The sequence below is a fragment of the Lethenteron reissneri genome, chromosome 45 (genome assembly GCF_015708825.2).
Source record: "Lethenteron reissneri isolate LAM-NWPU_2019-01 chromosome 45, ASM1570882v1, whole genome shotgun sequence".
Classification (NCBI taxonomy): Eukaryota; Metazoa; Chordata; class Hyperoartia; order Petromyzontiformes; family Petromyzontidae; genus Lethenteron; species Lethenteron reissneri.
Genome location: NC_083823.1, coordinates 6,400,776 through 6,421,427, shown reverse-complemented (window position 1 = coordinate 6,421,427; position 20,652 = coordinate 6,400,776). Strand labels below are relative to the sequence as shown.

At 47.0% G+C, this 20,652-nt stretch overlaps 1 protein-coding gene across 1 annotated transcript in view; it reads left to right on the top strand.

Moving 5' to 3' along the window:
- The first annotated feature begins 3,381 nt into the window (after positions 1 to 3,381).
- IPO5 (importin 5) overlaps positions 3,382 to 20,652 on the top strand; it is a 34,121-nt gene continuing 16,850 nt past the window's right edge. The window contains exons 1-10 of the mRNA XM_061570555.1: positions 3,382 to 3,549; positions 9,911 to 9,991; positions 12,214 to 12,409; positions 12,843 to 12,945; positions 13,642 to 13,741; positions 16,663 to 16,764; positions 17,479 to 17,604; positions 18,335 to 18,455; positions 18,920 to 19,007; positions 19,770 to 19,876. Of these exons, the coding sequence (XP_061426539.1) occupies positions 3,469 to 3,549; positions 9,911 to 9,991; positions 12,214 to 12,409; positions 12,843 to 12,945; positions 13,642 to 13,741; positions 16,663 to 16,764; positions 17,479 to 17,604; positions 18,335 to 18,455; positions 18,920 to 19,007; positions 19,770 to 19,876 (1,105 nt within the window). The 5' untranslated portion in view covers positions 3,382 to 3,468. The remainder of the gene's footprint in view (positions 3,550 to 9,910; positions 9,992 to 12,213; positions 12,410 to 12,842; positions 12,946 to 13,641; positions 13,742 to 16,662; positions 16,765 to 17,478; positions 17,605 to 18,334; positions 18,456 to 18,919; positions 19,008 to 19,769; positions 19,877 to 20,652) is intronic.

The following is a 20,652-nucleotide window of genomic DNA, read 5'->3' as shown; positions in this document are numbered from 1 at the left end:
TCCGTAGCGGCTCTTCGGCCAGCAATGACACGAGCAAAGAATTGCAGGGCTGCACCTCTTACTTTTACAGGTGCACCCCGATATGAGTGACTTCGATTAACGATGGTTCGATATTAGGTTTGCCATAAATTATGTTTCGGTGCGGAAAAAAATCAAACTACAAACTTATAGTAAATGCACGTTATGTGCATGCGTACCTTTTTATACTCTCCCAGGCCATGTGTGACTGGCCGCTGCGTTTTGTAGCCTCGACACTTGAACAGCCGTGTTGAAAAGAGCTTCATAGCTCATCGGATTCCTGCAGTATAAACACAGATTCTGATAAGCCACGCACACCAAGCTCCTGTACCTTCCACCACATTTCACTGGACTCACACCCTCCTAGTAACCCACCCCCCGGTTTCTGGTGAGTAAATAACAGTGTACATTGTTACACGCTTTCATTTAACTCACTGTCTGTTGTTGTTGTATCCTCAAATCTTGTAACTCAATTTTAACCCACTTACCAATGTGGTATTGACTGCAAACTTGGTATACTTATGTCATACTGATGACAATACTATATTCTGTCAACGTAACATATTTTTGTAAACATTCTTTTTTATATGTTATGTTTCGGCTTGGGTCTAATTGTCCACGCTCAACTGACGTTGGCTGTAATTGGCCACGGTCCCTTACGTTATAGAAAGCTTTGGGGCCACTTCCTGAAGTCGTGGAGTTCTTTCATTACTAGTACATTTCATGAAAGCGTGTTTTTTTATATTTTTTTTTTAAATACTCGTCTCGTTATACTTATCCATATATTGCGTTGAAAAGTGTTACCTTTGGTAGCTTCTGGGTTCGATATTTCCTTATGAACGCATCTTACGTTCGATAATGGGGACCTTATGGAAACATCTGTTTCGATATAGAGTAGAATGTTTCACTTCAAGTTCGGGTCTTCAAGAACGCAACCCAAATATATATCGAGGTTTGCCCATACCTCTAAAAGCCTCTTGCCAGAACTGTTTAGTGACGCCTCTGACCAAACCCCTTTAACAATTACTTTACAGGTGAAATCAACGATTGTGTAATTGTCACCGATAGTTACAGCTTCCTCTTGAAAAACGGCGCGTAACTCAACATTCCGTAAAAATTCAACGTAAATTTCCCACGATATATAAAGGAAATGGTTGGGGTTAGGGAGATTATGCTTTCAAACCTCATTATTGTGTCTACACATTTCACTGGTTACATTACATATTTAACACATTCCTGCGGAGGGAGCTGGTAGGAACGTTGGGTTGCTCAGTCAATGGCCAGGGTCAACGGCGGCGTGGTGTATTCCGCAAATGTGCCCGACTGTGAGGGCGGGCACAAGCCGGCGTGAGTAGGTTAAACGTTGAGTTTTATAAGGGCACCACGGGGTGACCAGCCCCTCTCCATCCAGCCCCACCCCTCACATTTTTGTATGCACGACGGACGGACACAATAATCCCCTGTGGGCTGGTGGAACCATGAGGTTCATACCAGTACAATACAACCCATACATGTATTAAAAATCGTAACAGCCTATTTAAGTTAAGAACAATAATAAAGTAATACAAAAGGATTGTTTTCACGTGTTGTGAAATGCTTGAGTGTGGCGTACTGGGTGGGGGCCAAACACAAAAATTCACTTGGACAAGACATTCAGAATGTGCGAGAAGGAGATACTGCTGCTGCTGCTGCCCGTACTTGCACCTCACGCATCGCTACCGAACTTTGCTGCCTAACGACGAAGCTCGCAGCGCGTTATGTCGATAATAGTGCGCACATAAGGGGCCGTCCATAAATGACGTCACGCACCTAGGGGGGGGGGGTCAGACGTTTGTGACGATGTGTGACGAGGAGGGGGGGGGGTTGAGAAATGTGACGTCACATCAAAATGCGCAACTTTAAATAAATATAGACAACACGTTCTACTTAATTCAATTGCATTTTTAATAAATGTTTTCTCCTACATCAGAGTGCAGCGCCACATTAAATACGCACTACAATGATAATAGTTTAAAGCGATTTAAAGAATGTTTTTTTTTTGGGGGGGGGGGGGCAGAGCTTTGTGACGTCATATTTGAGGGGGGGTCTGACTTTTTGTGACGCCGTGTGACGAGGGAGGGGGGGGGTCAAAAATCGTCCAAAATCGCGTGGCGTCATTTATGGACAGCCCCTTAGGAAAATATGGTTGATTACAGAATGAGTCTTAACGGTAACATCAAAACGGAGGTGGTGCAAGGCATTGTTTCGTGTTGTGCACTCACGTGTTTTATCGCTGCAACGTGGCATTGGCATTTCCTCGAGCACATTCTACATTTCTCCTGCACGGTACCCATGCTGCATCCTGAGCCCCCGCCCTGAGAGGCGCGGCATTTGTATTCATACATCAAAATCAGCTCAAGCTTCCCGTGAATCGCGTGGCTTCAGTGTGGCCGTCCCCACTGTGAATCTCTCCCGCTGTCTCCGCCCCCTCTAAAAACAGACGCTGTTCCATGCAGCTCACCACTGCTTGCTCCCAGTAGACTCGCACACGTGCAGCGGGGTCTTGGTGCAGTGGAAACTCTTGGCCCAGTCATTCCTTCTCCCCTCCCCTACTTCCTGCTGCTGGTCTTTACGCATTGGGATCCTAAGGATGGAATGCGCATTATAAATTTAAAATGATTATTATCTTGAGCCCTGCCCGCCGCTTTGCATTTCGTGACGCCATTTGGCTCTGATAGTGTGCCACGATAAACAGGTTTTCTGAAAATGTTAAGACAAGATATACCGGGAAATCAACATTGTAATATACACCATTGAGCTTCGTTACATAATATATACACGTGTATAAATGTCGCTTAAAATAAAAAAATAAATATTTTTACTAAAACGTAGGGTTTCGTAGCCAACCCAATGATCCGCATTTGTTTCGGGGTTAGGCCACGTAACAGTTTTACGCGAAATGTTTTTTTTATTATTATTTCCCGCGCTTTTCCCACCACGTGCTCGGTGACCAAAACGCGCACGTGCCACACAGCCCTAACGCCCCCCCCGCCCCTCTTACCACCGCTGTTGGCGCATGCGCAGTCGCAGCTCGGCTCTACGCGCGAGCCCATTCGCTGACGCCGTCGGCCAATCGGATTGCGCGCAAATCGAGCGGGAGTCGAGCGAGCGAGCGCGCGCGCGCCGTCAAAAGCCGGTGAGGTCATCGAACGGGCGGGGTCCGTTATACTCGGCGGCCATCTTAGTAAGGTTGAATCGGCTTCAGGAGCGAAGCCCGAGAGCCCCCCCCCCACCCTCTCGGTTGATGACGTACGCGACACCTCTTCGCCGCTCAATGAATGATTCTCGACCCTCACGTAACATGGCCGCCCGGGTGACTTCACCGTCCACCGGCGGCGCGGTTTTTATTGCTCGCGCGGGCTGAGCGCGCGGGCGGTGCTTTCTGGAGTCGGGGTGGAGGAGCGCGGAGCCATGGCGGAGCAGGAGGCCTTCTTCCAGCAGCTGCTCACCAACCTCATGAGCCCCGACAATGGCGTTCGCAAGCAAGCCGAGGTGAGAAAGCGGCGGGTGGTGGTGGGGGTGGGGGGAAATCGGGAGTTTTGTTTTTTTCGCCGAGTGGGAGAAGCCTTTGGCGCGCGTCTCTAGCCTCGGCCTCCTCCTCCTCTACTCGGAAGGCCGCGGCCTGGTTCACGTGTGAATTCCTATTAGCAGTTTGCGTCGGCGATGGACAATTAACACAATTTCGAGTGCGTGTTCTTTCGCGGGGTTGTTTTGTTTAGTTTGTTTGGGAGGTCGTTGCTAGCTCGGTACAATTTAGGGTGAAGTATGTCCCGCGACTCGGCGCGCCGACAAAACGCGTGGGGGGGAGGGAGGGCCTGTTCAGTCACCGGCGTGGCGCCCATTGCATTTCCCACCGTCGATAAGCGCCGCCGTCGCCCATTGGCCGCGGCGGAGGCCTCTCAGCCAATGGGACGAGCGCGTCTTGAGGTCGCGCGCGTTGCAGCCAATGGGTGAAGCGGGATGGCTCGCGGCCGCGCTTATGTGGACTATGAGATGTGGCGGCTTGACAGCAGTGACTTGGGGTGCGTGCGTGGGGGTTTTAAATTGTTCTTTAAAATAAAATAAAAATGTAATCGCGCTTTCTGGGCAAAGGACCGAAACGCTAAACAGTCCACAACAAACATCACCATCCTTAAAAGTTGTCACTTCTTCCAACGCACACCGGTGTGCTGTGCTGGTAACGAATTGGCCACGTTCAGTTCACGTGACAACCCTTAACTAATTGGCCGTGTCGGGTGGTGGCGGGTTTAACGACACATTTATCGATATTGGTCGCGAAAGTCGTCTCCGTGTTAAACATAGAGAAGAGTTCACAATGATGGCGAGGTGGTGGGGGGGGGGGTGGGTGACGACTTGGATGGGGTGCGTGCGTGACAGCGTTGGGCCTTTCCCCTAGGTCGACTCAGCCTCAAATTAGTACCTGGTGCGGTGTGTAAACATCGCCACTGGGGAGACAAAGGCGGCCGGGCGTGGTGTTGGCCACCCACCCCCTCGTGTACCGTGCCGGCTTTCATAGGTGCTCGCTAACAGCACTTGCCCCAACATTCTGCTCAGGCTATACGGGGAATCTTTCTATTTGTGGCGTCCGCTCCTGATTAATCTTTAAGTTCGAGTATTACTCGTTTCTTTAGAACTGCTTTTTGTGTAATGTGTTTAGTTTGTTGTCCCACCCCCGCACGCTTGGTTACGTACGGTGCGAAAAAAGTTCAACATACAGTACATGTCGTGGGGTAATAGTATGGAATAGAGTATGAAGGGGATGACTGCATGAGTGGTAGCATGGACGAGGGTGATATCATGGACGTGGTGACATGATAGATAGATAGCATGGGTGACGGCGCAAACGGGTTGATATCATAGAGGGGGTGACAGCTCTGAGGGAGGCATGGCAGTGTAGACGGCGTGGAGGACGTGGAGCACATTGAAGGAGGTGGTCACATGGAGGGAGTGACGGGGGAGGAATTACGCCAGAGATTTACATCGGTGGGGTGGGGGTGGGTGACAGCATGAAAGTGGAGGCTGCGTGGTTGTTGACAAGATACACTATATATATAGTGGCATTTTGTGTTACATTAACATAGCGGGGAGCGACGGTGTGGGTGACATCACGGAGGGGAGGGCAGCGTGGAACAGCGTGTAATGGCATGGGTCGCACAGTATGCAGACGATGACACACACTGCATAAAGGGGTCAACAGCACTGGCGAAAGTGTCGAGAAAGTTGAGAGCCTGCAGAGGTTGACGGCTCGTACGAGTGAGGAGCTTATCGGAGTTGCATTGCGGTTGACAGCCAACCGGAGGAATCGGTGTGCAGTGGTGATAGCAACTGGTGGCGTGGTTGTGGCTGGAGTACATCAACCATACCATTGGAACCTCCTTTGCCAGTAGCAAAATATGATAATTGTTTTTTTACCCTTTTATCTGGCAACAAAAATGGTGTAAATGTTTACCCCGAGCTCTCATACTCTGATGGTGCATTGTCTTTGAGTTGTGCGCCTTGTGGCGTCATCTGGTCCAACACCATGTGAGACTAGGCTCTAAGAAAAGCTGTCTCGGGTGTGGACCAATCAATTTCAAGGACAGTGCATACATTATCAGAGTTGTGTTTTTTGTTTGTATTCCGACCGCAGGTATTGTGGTCAATGCAAACATGACTACATCAACCATGTTGGAGCAAAAGGAGGGAATAACGTAATATTGAACTACTCTAGTTGTGGAACAGCTTGCAGAGGACACGGCATACGGAGGGGAGATGGCATGGAGTGTTCGTAGAGAGGATCTCCATGCGGGATATGGGCATCGCTTATGACCGATTGATGGCGGAGGGCATTGCAGGACATTGTGCGAGTGGGAGGTAGGGCTTTCAGAGTGGACTCTGATTAAGTTGGAGTCCTTATTCGAGAAAGGGATAACAGAGCAGGGAACAGAATGTGTTTGGAGATGCAGCAAACAGTTGGGGCTTTAGACCTTACCGCAAGAAATACCAGTGCATGAGACGTGATGTTTCTGTAACATATCAGTCGTTGTAATGGATCAAGGCCTGTGTTTATAACCAAGTGAGAGTCCATTGAGAACTGTCCGATGAGGATCTCCACAATGTCTTTATCCCTTGCGACTCCAACTTGCCCCTCATTCCTAAATGTATATACTGTGTACATATTAATTATATCCGACCAGGTTTGTTTCATGTTTTGCCGCAAGAATGTGTGGCTAATGCGGACTTGATGTCTTTTTAATAGGTATCTATTTGGTGTTTGAACATTTTAGCGCCAGTTTTATTTCAAAAGGGTAAAAGCCTATTTTATTTTTTTCATACTAGATGCAGTTTGTAAAACGGACGTTATAAATTTGGATTGTAGACACCATTCAATACAGTACATATAGTGTTCCCTTCGGTTGGCTGCCCATTGGGACTGGGTTTGTCTTCGTATAGTTGTGTATCAAGTCAAGTTGTGTACACGTGGTGCTGTATCGTTACTGGAAGTACATTGTGCCTTGCACGGTTGGCTTCTATTGGCCAAGTGTCACAGAAGATTTAGTGTGGGTAGGGAGAGAAATGGCTTGCTTGGTCAGACCTTAATTTAAATGACTGTGTAGGTGATACGGTCTTTTATGGGTGTTATTCAATATGTTTGCTGAATCATGCCTGCTTGTCTGTGTCGTGTAATGTTTGTTTTGGCATTAAAGCCGCACATGATCCTGCGTCCGTTCTACAGCACCATAGACATACAAGATAATTTTCTTGCCTCAAGCTATTTGAATAAAATGCAGAGTAACGGACGTAGAATTAGTTTCGTCAGTTATATTCATGATTTGTAATTTCCTCTGCAGCTCGCGTTCTCATTGTACGGTGAAAGGTCCTTTCAAAATGTTGAACAAATAAATCCCAAATCGATGATTTGGGATTTGTTATGTACTTGCACTTTCCATGGTATTTCATGTGATGTATTTTTCTACAGTTATTCACAAATGCATTTCACAGTACTTGTGTGGAGCACTAAATTGGCAATGGACTCGCTAGAACACGGTTCAGTTTGGTTTTCAAGAATAATTTCCCATGGAACAATCGCATCTATTGAATCACCCAAGGGTGCCTTTTGTTAAGATTGTGTTATTACTATAGTTGAGTTGATAATCATCCATATTCCTGCATCCAAGGTATGATACATACACTTACAACACGAGTTGAAAATCATAAATTCCATTTGAAAATTTTGTTTAACGTGTAAGTATGTTTGTTTATTGTGTACGATATGGGTAAGGGTGGAGCGGTGGCATAGTGGGGTTAGTGCATTGTGCTATGAACCCTGACCCGCGTTTGATTTCAGGCCACGTCTAATATCAGTGGCGAGTGATGTTTGGACCAGCCATCCCTTACCTTTTCAATTTGTTTACTTGGTGCCGGATAGCATTCGTCTGGAAAGCCAAAGGCCGATGACTAAAAACATTATTTTATTTGTATGTGGAGACACAATGTGGTGAAGCATGGTCAATCAACCCCCATGACCGACACGGCATAGAGAGGCCTCCGTCCAGTCGAGGATTGAGTGAAAAATAGCCATCATTTAATTATGAAATGTTCTGTGTTTAGTTCAGAAAGCTATTGACATCGCAAAAAACGCACTTTTTTTGGGTAACAAACACCATAACCGAAACTGGTTCTGTGAATTTAAAGATTACCAACGCAAGGAGTTTGGTCACAAATGTGATGACAAAGCCAAAGGGCTGTCTTCTCCATTTAGCAAAATGGTCACAAATATCTCGCGGTATATGTGTCGGCAAACCTCGAGCACATGGGGAACTGCCTCTTGTCATCAAAACTTCAAAGCCGGAATGAGCTTTGGTCACTGTTTAGGAACTTGCCATTATTATTTAAATGTGTGCAGGCACCCATGGCGGGGGCGGGAGGTGGGGGGGCGCTGGTTATTGTGCACAGCTATTCAACCAGTGAAAGGGATTAGGCCTCAGTCCAATTTGGTGATAAAAAAAGGGGAGAGGAGAAAAATTTACCCATGGTCAGCTGTTCATTCTGTCTAACCCTTGATCCATTATGGGTCAAGCGGAATCTAGAAAATTGTAGGTTTTGCTTGATGAAATGAACCCGTTGGTGCTCCCATAGCACCCACAAACTTGATTATTGCGTACTATTATTTGGCAATGACGATCATGTGTTTTATCCAGAAACAACTTTGCATGGTCTCAAGACGTTTTCAGGATGATGCAGCATCACAATGTTGGGCTAGTTCATATTTTTTTACCAAAGCTGGAGTAGAGAAAAGTAAGAGTACTTTACAGAAACCCCTTCTGTACACCAGGGGAAAATTCACAAACTCACATATGATCTCCTGGCCCCATCACACGCAAGCATGCTTTTTGGGGGTTTCATAAATATGCGCGTGATAAATGGAAATCATGCGTTACGCTTTAGTTTGTAATTATGGTTGACTTGACATTGTTGGATGGTGCCTCCCTTACACCTCACAGGTTGAGCAAATTATTTTGCCATACTGCACCACGTGTGTCAGTGCAGATCAGTGAAGACGGGACCATAGAAGTACATTACAATGACGAATTATGCTGAATTGGCCTCTGCTGCCTACAACAGCTGTTTTGCACATGCTGGACGCCCATCCAAGTACTCTCCGGGATAAACCTTGCTTTGCTTCCAAGATCCTGACAATCAAGTCCATTCAGGGTGATCTGGTCGTAGGCAGGCTATCCAACACGACTAATTTATCGGCTGGCTCGTACCAATATTGTGGGGGAGGCTAATGTAAAGCAGAATTGAGTGAACTTGAATCCCCCTTCACAGCGATATTTTTGGGTGCGTGCTTCGTCATTACTCTTGTGTCGAATGGTCGGCTCGCATGCGCTGATTGATGGCTGCCCTCCTGCCTAGCGTGCTGTTCCAGAACATCGTGCAGCCCAATCGTAGCCAATCGGCAAGAGTACATCGAAGTCTTCAGATTTGCCTTCTACCAATTCACCGAATCCATCCCATCTGATCAGATTTCGGAAGCTAAGCAGAGCTGAGCATCAGTTGCTTGATTTTTTTTTTCGATGAATAATATTATATAGCATCTTCCATGCAAATTGCATCTCACAATTTCAGAGGAACCACAGACAAAGCTGGAAGGTTGCCAGGTAGGTGAGCCACCACCAGCAATTGCTCTGCAGTTCTTTATATTAAGATGGTTTCAGCCAATTTGTGAGTTTATACGTGTGGGAGGAAACTTCCGCATGCGATAGGGAAACGCTCTACCCCATGCAGAAGGGACATGATATCGGTCCGCACTTTGCTGTATTGAATTCTGCTGGCAAGCCAGGTTATTGCACATCGATGCCAACAGAGAAGGGAGTCTCGCAACATTTTGTAATTTGCCCGATCCACTAACCGTTGTTCCCTCCACAAGCGATGTCTTAGAATATCAGGTTTTGTTGGCTATCTCTAGGGTTAGGTGGCAGTGCAGCTATTGGCTTCGCCAACATAAATATTCCATGGATTTGGTCTGTCTTTGGAGTGAATATATCTGTACAGAGCGTTGAGTGGTTTCCTCTCATTTGCACTTTATTTTTATCCAATACCCTGTTTATGCATGGTGAACGTATACTTTTCTAAAGATTTTTCACATGGCAGAATTTGTATCACGTCCACCTATATAGCTCATTCCCCAGCTAGTGTCGTATGCAATGTTGTATTGCACATCACAGATGTACCCTGCAACATAAAGGACAATGCACTGTGTATCGTAAGTCGTTTCCATATTTTTCAGCAGAGGAGCGAACTATGACATTTAAAGTCTTAAGTGATTGACGTGTGACATGCGTGTTTGCGACTTCTTTCTTCTCTCTAGGAAGCGTATGAAGCCATTCCTGGGCCTTCAAAGTTGTCCTTCCTCATGAGCGCCGTGAGGAATGGATCTGGTGCAGAAGAGGTGGGTGTTTTCCCGTGCCCTTGTCACCTGTCTTCGTATGCTGGGGTATTGCTTGAGAACGCGACCGATGCAGTCGACTGTCAGTTGCTGTAACGCTGCCACATGCTGCCCATTAATGTGCGGTGTAGAAGTGGTGGTGTTTTATCCATTCATCCTCTACGATCGGTTTAATGGGGTGCCACAGTGGCGAGATGTTAACTACCTCGCGTGGTATGCAGGAGGTCTTGGGTTTGATCCTGTTCATGACACCTTTCTGTTTGGAGTTTGCACATCTCTCTCTCCGTGAACTCCGGGTCCTCCAGTTCCCCCCCCTACATTTAGAATCAACATCACGTGTTTAGAGTATTTGGCTGCTATAAATTTCCACATGACAAGCCACTTCGTTGAGCTGTCATTTGTGTCCAAGTCGCTTCTGACAAAAATCTATATAGCTCAGTGGGCCTTCCTTGGTAAAATGAAAATATTTCGTAGTTTAATGACGAGGCCGTTGGGGCACCGTGCTCATGATCTTCCAACACCTTGCTTGGTGCTCCGACTCAAGGATCAGCTGGTTGCGGTGGAAGTCTGTCCACTCTGTGCCATTCTGAGCAGAAGTTTTTCTTTGGGGCCATTTTCCTAGTCCCCTCAATGACACCTTGGAGGATGATTTTGGCTAGTTTTTTAGATCTATTGATGTGCAAAAATAATTCTAGTTTTTATTGTGTCATAGTGCCTAGGATTCGTTCTTTTTTTCCTGATCAAGTGGTAATTGTGCTCCATACTCGTATTCTTTGGGTCTTTCGGTAAAGTCACGTAGATAGGTTCAAAGAGAAGAACAAAAAACTACGACGTTTCGATCGCAACACAAGCGATTGTCATCAGGAAAAGATTTCTCCATACGCGTGTTTGTTGGTTATATCTGCTGGCCATGTGTGTTTTGTAATATTCCTCAATGCGTAGTGGAGACCGTATTGGGGTCAGTGAACCCCAATGAAGTTACATTATCAACGTTACGACATGCGCGGCACGTAGCAGTGCACCGTTGCATCGATTAAAATATATTCTTCCGTTTGCGATGCGTGCGTGAAATCGTGCGTGTGAGAATTGTTAACGCTGTCTTCTCATATTTCGTATGTGATTGGTTTGTGACTCCCCGCAGCAACGAGAGGTGCTGCGTGTACAACAATTATTTTTTAGCTAAATTATTCATTCTTGAAACAAAAGTGCAACTTGGAATCTAGATAGTTTTCATTGAATCGTTATATGCCTATCTCATGAACACGTTTTACATTAATAATTCAAGGAACATTCTTGCCGCTTTAGTTTCAGGATTCAATACCTATACAAAACTTTTGGTGCTTTTGTGTGTTTGAACAGCAGTTGCCCAAATGTTAAGAAGCCTACAGGGGCAGCCTGAACTGAGCCTTAGCCACCATTACTTGAATTAGTTTCCCTATCACACTCCCCGTCCCTGTGAGCACCTTGTTTGCACAGCGGTTGGATTTGCTCCTTGACCCTAAGCGTGCGGCCTTCCCTTCCAGTGTATTAGAGTAGTTGGCATGGGCACTGGTGCAAGGAATTAAATACCCCCCCCCACCCCGTCCAATCTACTCCACTTTTGGCAGTCAAGCACACTTGGATTCCTCTGGCACGTGGGTGCTAGTGCAGTAAACGCGCACTCGATGGCAGTTGCCACCGACTCCATTCCTGCATCGCCTCTCTCCATCCCCACTCTTACCTCCCCATCCCTTCCGCCATCTATACATTCTTCTCCCCCCATATCTTCCTCCATCCTCTATCTGCCCATTCCTCCTTCCACGTAAGCAACGCAGAAGTCCGGAATAGAACACACCGTAGGTAAGTGTTGTCGATGTGAATAGGCAAAAACGGTTCCGCTTGGTTGGGTCATGTGTGCAAGGTAGGGGAGTACCAATGTTGGCCTCCACGGGTCCAGTGACCAAGGGGAAGAGAAGACCTAAAATTAAATAGTGGGATACAGTTCGGAAAAATGTTGGAGGTCGCGTGTTGTGGGATCTGCCAGAGGCGTTGGCGAGGTGTGGCAGCATCAACGGCGATGGCCACGATGATGTCTTGACCTCCATCCAACTCTCCATCCCTCCCATTATCTCCCCCTACGTGCATCCATACTTCCCCCATCCCTGGTGCGTTTTCCATCAACCGCACACGCTCACGTTTTGCCCATCCCCCGTCGCATTGCTATGTCCGCGTGCGCCAACATGCAGACACGACAGATGGCGGCGGTGCTCGCTCGACGGCTGCTGTCCTCGTCGTTCGAGGAGGTGCACCCGGCGCTGCCCCCCGAGCTGCAGCTCGCCCTGCGCCAGCAGCTGCTGCTGGGCGCCCAGGACGCCTCGCTAAGCCCGAACCTGCGCGCCAAGATCAGCGACATCATCGCTGAGCTCGCCCGCAACCTCATCGGTAACGATCATCGACATCCTCATCAGAATCCACTGCTGGGTGAAGGTCTCCCCAAGCCGCCGCTGCCGCCACCTTTCGCGATCCGGCGATGTAACGATCCATTCGGCACCTGCACATGAACTGATTTCATAGCTCCATCTCCGCCGCGTTCCATTCCTTGGCTGCCACTCCGTTGTTATTCTTGACTATCCTCCATGTCCTGCCCAAGTCCACAAAAGTTTGGACAACGTCATTAACTTATGTTCTTTAATTCGTGTGTTCATCTTCCTGTCACTGTAATTCCAAGCACGGGTCTCAACTTGCTCCTTTGCGTACTTTTCCGCTTTTGTTCCATCTGTAACAATACTTGGTATATTCTTTGCTCAAGAAATTACTTTTTAGTAATTTTTGTTTCTTAGAGGTTTTTTTTTCTCGCTCTCGTTTTGTTTCACAGACGACGATGGAAACAACCAGTGGCCAGAGGTGCTGAAGTTCCTCTTTGACTGTGTGAGCTCCCAGAATCCCCTGCTGCGAGAGGCTGCCCTACACATTTTCTGGTAACGGGACACACTCCTATTGCTGATGCGTCATCACCATATGTTTTATCCATTTCCCTATTTGTAGTACAGTTGTGTTGTTGTTTTGTCATGAGACAAAGTATCCATTGTGAACACTCATAGCATTGCAAACACTTGTGATGGAAAACTAAACTATTTTTATTATAGCAGGTAAGGCCCACTGATTTATATAGCTTTTTTCCAGAATTGATAACTTCATAAAGCGGCTCATCATGTGGAAATTTATAGCAGCTAATTACTCTAAACGCGTGAAGTTGATTCTAAATGTGGAGGGAAAAACCAGAGGACCCAGAGAAAAATCCACACAACTACGGGGAAAACATGCAAATTCTAAATATACAGGCATCAGGGTTGGGATTGAACCCATAGCCTCCTGTATACCAGGCGAGGTAGTTAACATCTCGCCACCATGGAAGAAGATTTGGAAGAGCCACATCTGACATACCTTCACCTGACCTTTGAGCTAAGTGTTGTCTAGCAAACACTGTTAGTTAATGCCAGGGGAAACAATCTCAACTGTTCTTCCCAAGTTATGGATCAAGAACTCTCACGTGGAGTTTGGCATAATTTACATGTTTTATATTATCCGTTATATCCGGACGACCCTTCCCCACCCCCCCATTGCCTGCTGCTTTGCACTAAACACAACATTTTTGTTTTAATTTCTCCATGCAGGAATTTCCCCGGAATCTTTGGCAATCAGCAGCAGCACTACATTGACGTGATCAAGCAGATGCTGGTCCAGTGCATCCAGGATCAAGGAAAACCCCAAGGTGTGGAACACGTGCAGTGAACTCTATCGGTTATGAGCGCCACGATACGGCGGTACGGCGCATTGTCCTATTGTTAAAGTACAACAACAAATTAATTTATCCGTTCTGAAAAATATTATCTTATCATTGGGAATTAACTTTATATATATATGATTTCTTGTTTTTTTTCTGTTTTCAAATTAGCAAAATACAATTAACATTGTAAATAAATAGCTATGGATGCTGCCATGGTTTAGGGATTAGCACACTTGACTTGCAATCCGCAGGTCCACTCATTTGTTATCCCAGAGCGGCAGATGAAACCGTGGGCAAGTCTGTATCGATGTGTACACGGCAGCTGATGGGCTGGTAGCATGTTCTGGGGTAAAGTGTGGATACTCCCACAATCTTCGAAGATGTCTGGCCTTCTGAGAAGAGTAGCCCAATACCCCTCGAGAGGGTCTCTAGAGCTTCCCCGAGTGAAGGCCATTACGGCAGTTGTGGTGTGAGCAAGCAATTGCAGTGCTGCATCTTTAGAATGTTTATATGAACACATTCCTGCTGAGGGAGCTGGTAGGAACGTTGGGTTGCTCGGTCAATGGCCAGGGTCAACGGCGGCGTGGTGTATTCCGCAAATATGCCCGACTGTAAGGAAGGGCACAAGCCGGCGTGAGTAGGTTAAACGTTGAGTTTTATAAGGGCACCACGGGGTGACCAGCCCCTCCCCACCCAGCCCCACCCCACCCTCCCCTCCCCACCCAGCCCCTCCCCACCCAGCCCCTCCCTCCCCACCTAGCCCCTCCCTGCACGACGGACACAATAATCCCCTGTGGGCTGGTGTAACCAGGAGGTTCCTACCAGTATGACATTGTATCATGTCGTATCATGGACTATTATCTCACGACAACCATAGTAAACTCATCAGCTGTTTTTATCCAATAATAATCCAGCTGAGTACACTTCCAATTGGATACACAGCTCCTTCACAAAGCGCAATCTGCCAGGCACACTGAAATGTGCCACCAGTCTCAACTTATTTACGTCTTTAATTCCATCGCACGCAACATTTACAACTGTTACAGCCGGAGTACATTCTACGTGCACTGGCGATGAGCACACTTTCATTCTGTGTATTTATGTATACATTGTACAAATACATACTTTATATTTTGTCGATATTTTTAAAAAAAGTTTGCATACGTGTCATTACTTGCTTGCTATGTATGCGGCAATTGACAACCCTGGACACCCTTGCAAACGGGATGTTCCATCTCAAGGGAATATACAGGTGGAATGTTTAGAAAGTGTCAGGGCCAACAATTGCACGCATTGATCCTAAAAAACGATTGCTGGCTCAGCACAAATATGTTAGCAGCCCTTCTGCAGGCATGCCTCATAAATAGCTAGCATTGTACTGGCGTGCGGTCGGCTGCATTGCGATTCACTCACTGCAGCGATTCAGAGTGAAGTGAGCCATTGCACTTGTTTGTACCTTAACTTGCCCCCTTCTTTATGTAGACAAGTGTGGGGTTTGTTCAAACTGAAGAAATGTGCACCACATGGCCCCAAGGGGGTTGAATGGCTAGTCATAAATATGACTTGATTCATTGGCAAGCTCCAATGAAATACCAATCCTGTATCGAGCAAGTAGCAGTCCGATTCGAAACCTGGGTTAGTATTTACATCTGCAAGCTACTACTGCTCACTGTGTAACGTACCAATTTTACTTGCCAATTGATGCATAGCATTGTGACTTAAGATCCTGGTTTGGCTGCATACCACATTTCTGTTGTGTTGCTCATTTGTGCCCAGCTGGTTCACATGTCGTTCATAATTAAATGCCGTATGCTATTATTTAATTTATTATTTTATCTTTATACGTGACTTTACCGAAAGAACCAAAGTGTATAAACTTTTATTGAGGCTCTTGACTAGTTTGCAGGAGATTCATACGGTGACATATTTGGCAAATTATTTTGAGTAGTTTTTATTTTTTATTTTGATAGATATCGCTTTCTCATGCACCAACATTTTGCCTTCACAGTGCTACATTACAAGGTTATTTTAACACATTCCTGCGAAGGGAGCTGGTAGGAACGTTGGGTTGCTCGGTCAATGGCCAGGGTCAATGACGGCGTGGTGTATTTCGCAAATATGGCCGACTGAGGGCGGGCACAAGCCGGCGTGAGTAGGTTAAACGTTGAGTTTTATAAGGGCACCACGGGGTGACCAGCCCCTCCCCGCCCAGCCCCACCCCTCCCACCCACCACCCAGCACCACCCTCCCCACCCAGCCCCTCCCCTCTCTACTCAGCCCCACCCCTCCCATTTTTGGATGCACGACGGACGGACGGACACAATAATCCCCTGTGGGCTGGTGGAACCAGGAGGTTCCTACCAGTTTCATACGGTGCAACATTGCATATCTGACTCACTGGGGACTGAGGTTTAGGCCGAAGTGAAAAGGTCAGGTTTTTTAACATCCATAGCAAATAACAGTCACTCCATTCACAACTATGCTACCTAGAAAATAAAGTGCATACTGCTTTAAACATATGGATATACATTACTGTACTTTAGAAGTTAGGAAATGTGCTTGAGATTAAAAATACATCAATGTCGAATTTGTTAACGTCTGTTTTAATACTGCACTGGGCTTGGACGTTTAATTGGTTAGGGTGGGATATTGGGCCGTGTGATATGTGATGTTGTACTATAATGAGTACCACTTAGTGTGAAAGTCAACAGTGGTTGTCCTATGGGGAGACTCGCCCTTGCTGGAGGAATGTGGAATTGCCACCACTGGCTCTTCAGGGCTGTAACTAGGAGATGAGCACCGATGCCTCAGAGCTCATTGGAGCAGGCAATAACTTTAACTTTTGAGTGTACTTGATGTTCGTGTGCGATTGATATAAGTTTTGTTTGGACTGGGAATGTCCCTGCAGGTTCGGATTCAAGCGGCCAAGGCGACTGCCTCCTTCGTGCTGTCTCAGGAGCATCTTCCCGTCCAGAAGCACTTTGCAGACCTCCTGCCCGGAATTTTGCAAGTACGTGGGCCCCTTCACAGCAACGACCGCAATGACGACCTGCGTTGAAAGTGCCTCTGAACGTAAAACAAACGTAACAAATACAAATTAGGAAACGGAAGGGAATTAGAGGAAGCGTGCAAGGGAAGGGGAGAAAATAAGCCATTCAGGATGTCTGAAAGCATAAGGTTTAAAATGATAGATGTTCGTAGAAATGTCTTCTTGTCCTGTGGCATAAGTGAATAGCAACGTAGAGATCTATATCCATGTTTGAAAGGGATGTAAAAGCTGCAGGGGTGAGGCTGAATGAAGTGCTGCAGAAGTTCACAATGCCTTCCGTGGTTCCGTCAGGGTCGGTGCAGTCGCACTTGCGGGGCTTCCTTTCATTTTCCACTTACGAAGGTGGTGACAAGATGTGGCACCGTGAGTCGTGTGGATTCGATTGAGAGTCACGTGCTCCACTCTTTTCAGAGAAGGGCCGATACCAAGTGGTGGTTCGTGGTCGCTTCCAATGTCCGACAATTTGGTTTAAAATTCAATGTTATATTCTTACGTTGTCAATGGGGACTGCGCCAAGACCATCAACTCGCTTCACTCGCAAATGCAGTTCAATCAAAGAGGTGGCTGGAACCCGGGTTCGATCCCAGGCCCTCGTCCGTGCTTGCCGACGTGACATCTTCGACGCGGCGTTAGCGCCCAGCGACATCGGTGCTTTATTGTCTTTTGGTGGCGTAGGCGGTGAAGGACTCCCTTCTCTTGCTCGACGACGACTCGGTGCTTAAGTCCCTCGTGGACCTCGCCGACACCTGCCCCAAGTACCTCAAGGGCCACCTGGAGGACACCTTGAAGCTCGCCCTGCAGGTCCGTGCTCGCATCACGGCACCGCCAAGCGGTGACGCGTCGGTCCGGTCGACGACAATGGAGACGTCGCCGGCGAGCGGCGAAGTGTCGTGTTTAGTGTTGTTAAACACCAGTGAGTGGAGTATGTTTAACCCTTTTTCGTTCTTATTACGGATTTGTACGTCATCAGTTTTTCTTCCAATTCCTTTCCGATGACGTAAGTGTACATCATTAAAACGTAACCGGAAGAAAAAAATAATTTACTTTATTGGTACCAAGGCTCCGACAAGACCATGCAGGAGGGCGTGTGGCACAATTCCGCACCAGCTATCATAGAGTGCAATTGTGTCGCTAGAGTTTCCTGCGGTGAGTACAATTTTTAAAAAACGACGTTATGCCTTTTTAAATTAAATGAACACCGAGCCGCTTTAGCATTTCGAGATTCAGAGGTGAATGGGACCCCCCATCCTCCAACTTGCAGATGTCTCGGAATGGGAAAGGGTTAATTGCATTTGTATATCCCGTAAATACGCGTCGTGTTTTTCGTGATAGACGTTAAAAGTTTCGTGGCATTATTTAATAAGAAAACAGGAAGCCGTGTGTGCTGGCGTCACGGTCTGTATTTTCCACATTTGACAAATCGCTGTGCCATTTGGCCGCACCGATCGACAGCATAAGAATCGACTGATCGGTTTGTCGTCAATGGTTTTTTTTTTAATTCACGGTGACCGAGCAAAAAATCCTTTTGCAGATCTGCGAGGATAGCAACATGGGCAACATGAGGAGGCACCTGGGCCTGGAGGTGATTGTGACACTGGCCGAGGCCGCCCCGGCCATGTTGCGAAAGCAGAAGGAAATCATCTCGTTGGCAGGTAAAATGAGCAGAAACTAGATTTTCTCCAGAGAAGGTGTGGTGTGTAAGGGGTGGCCGTGGTGGTGAGATGTTTACTACCTCGCCTGGTATGCAGGAGGTTGTGTCTGGTTTGTTAGTGATGTGGGTAGTCGGATTGCGCCCGTGTGTGTGTGTACGCGATGTGCTAGGAAACAGGCGACCCGGGTTCGATTCCCGCTTATAGTCTAGTCAACACCTGTGACGATTATCTGAACCGGTCCTGGGCCTCCCCTAGGTTTACTCGACCTAAAATGAGTACCTGGTGCGGTGTGTAAACATCGCCACCGGGGAGACAAAGGCAACCAGGCGTGGTGTTGGCCACCCACTCCCTCGTGTGCCGTGTCGCCCGTCATAGGTGATCGCTAACAGCACTTGCTCCTACAGTCTGTTAAGGCTATACGGGGGATCTTTGTCTTATTGGACGTTGCTGCCCCCATGTGACAGTCATTCGGATGCTCGACCTCATGGTGGATCTGGAGGACAACGAGCTGTGGTCGACGTGCGACGAGCTGGAGGACGAAGACTACGACAGGTTCGCAAGCACTTTCTCTCGACAAAGGCTCCCCCATGGTGGAGAAATATTAACTACCTTGGCTGGTATGCAGGAGGTTGTGGGTTCGATTCCGACCCTGATGCCTGCTGTTGTATATTTTGAATTTGCATGTCTCTCTCCCCTTGGCCGCATGCATTTTTCTCCGGGTCCTCTGGTTTTTCCCTCCACATTTAGAAACGTGCGTTGCGAGTGTTTGACTGCTGTAAATTTACAAGTGATAAGTTACTTCGTTGAGCTATCATTTGTGGCCAAAGTCGCTTCTGAAAAAGATCTGCATAGCTCAGTGGGCCTTCCTTACCTGGTAAAATAAAAATTGTTTGGTTCGGTCACATGACGCCTACTGTTTTCATGAGCCTAAATCAGGGGATCAGCAACCGAAATAAAAAGAAGAGCTGTTATTTTCGACTTTGGTAAAAAAAACATTTTAAGAGCCGCAGTGCAATGTGTGGCGAATACGAGACGGTGATCCTTAATAAGTAACGTCACGAAGCGGCCCTTGAAGAGTCACAGGTTTGCCGACCCCTGGCCTAAATGTTACATTAGTTTATCATTTGCGCAAGATCTGTGTAAACTGTAGATAATCGATTGTTGCACGTGCGATCCCGCGCACGTATCGCGAGGGTAAGAACGATGTTAATGGGTAGCACGCTTGATAGAGGTGCGCATCTTGCACTCTAGAGGTTACATTACTCGGGGCAGCGGTAATTCCTCCCCCTCGTTCCCTTGTTGTCCGTGCTGCAGTAATGCGGTGGCGGGGGAGAGTGCGCTGGACCGACTGGCGTGCGGTCTCGGAGGAAAGACGGTCCTGCCTTATGTCACCCCAAGGATCGGCAGCATGTTGCCCAGCCGTGAGTCTCGGTTGACGTGGTGTTTGTTTTTGACTTTCCCCAAGTTTCCCACGCTGCCTATTACCTCATCCCCCACTGTAAATACAGACTTCAGACCTTCCTGTCGTGCTCTGCATTGATCAGTCACGGCCCCTTGAAACCAATTTTTCCACTTCTGTTGCTTGTTTCACCTGCAGCATAATCATCACCCCCCCCCTCCCATTTAGTCCTGGTTCCTGCTTCACGCGATGAAAGCACATTGTGGTCCAAATGTTTCATGTAAAAAAAAAAATTGCTTTGCCAATAATTTCATAAATGCATAGCAACATCGCCCCCTACTGTGAAAACTTTGCAGGACTCTCTTGAAAGCGTCCAGACTTGACACTTTATATATTTCTTCCTTTATATAATCCAATTGTGCTCTAATCCTCATGCTGTAATGAAACAAATATTGAGATTGAGATTGAGATCTCTTATCGCGAGCAGTATAATACCACTCTGTGTCACAGCACGGCCTCAGAAGATGATGTCCCTGCAACTGAAGTTCCTCATTTAAGACCCAAGACTTGAGGAATGATTCACAATTCTAGCTAATCACCTGGTGAAGTTGGTTGTAATCACTACCGAAATATCATTCTCGAATTGTTAATGTTGTGGGTTTACTCTCCAACACACCGGTGTGCTGAACTAGTAACTAACTAATTCAAATCAAGATCAAATAAAGATAGTAACTAATTGTCACATTTTCTTTACGTGATAAATTTTACTCATCGACTGTGTTGGGTGGTGGAAGGTTT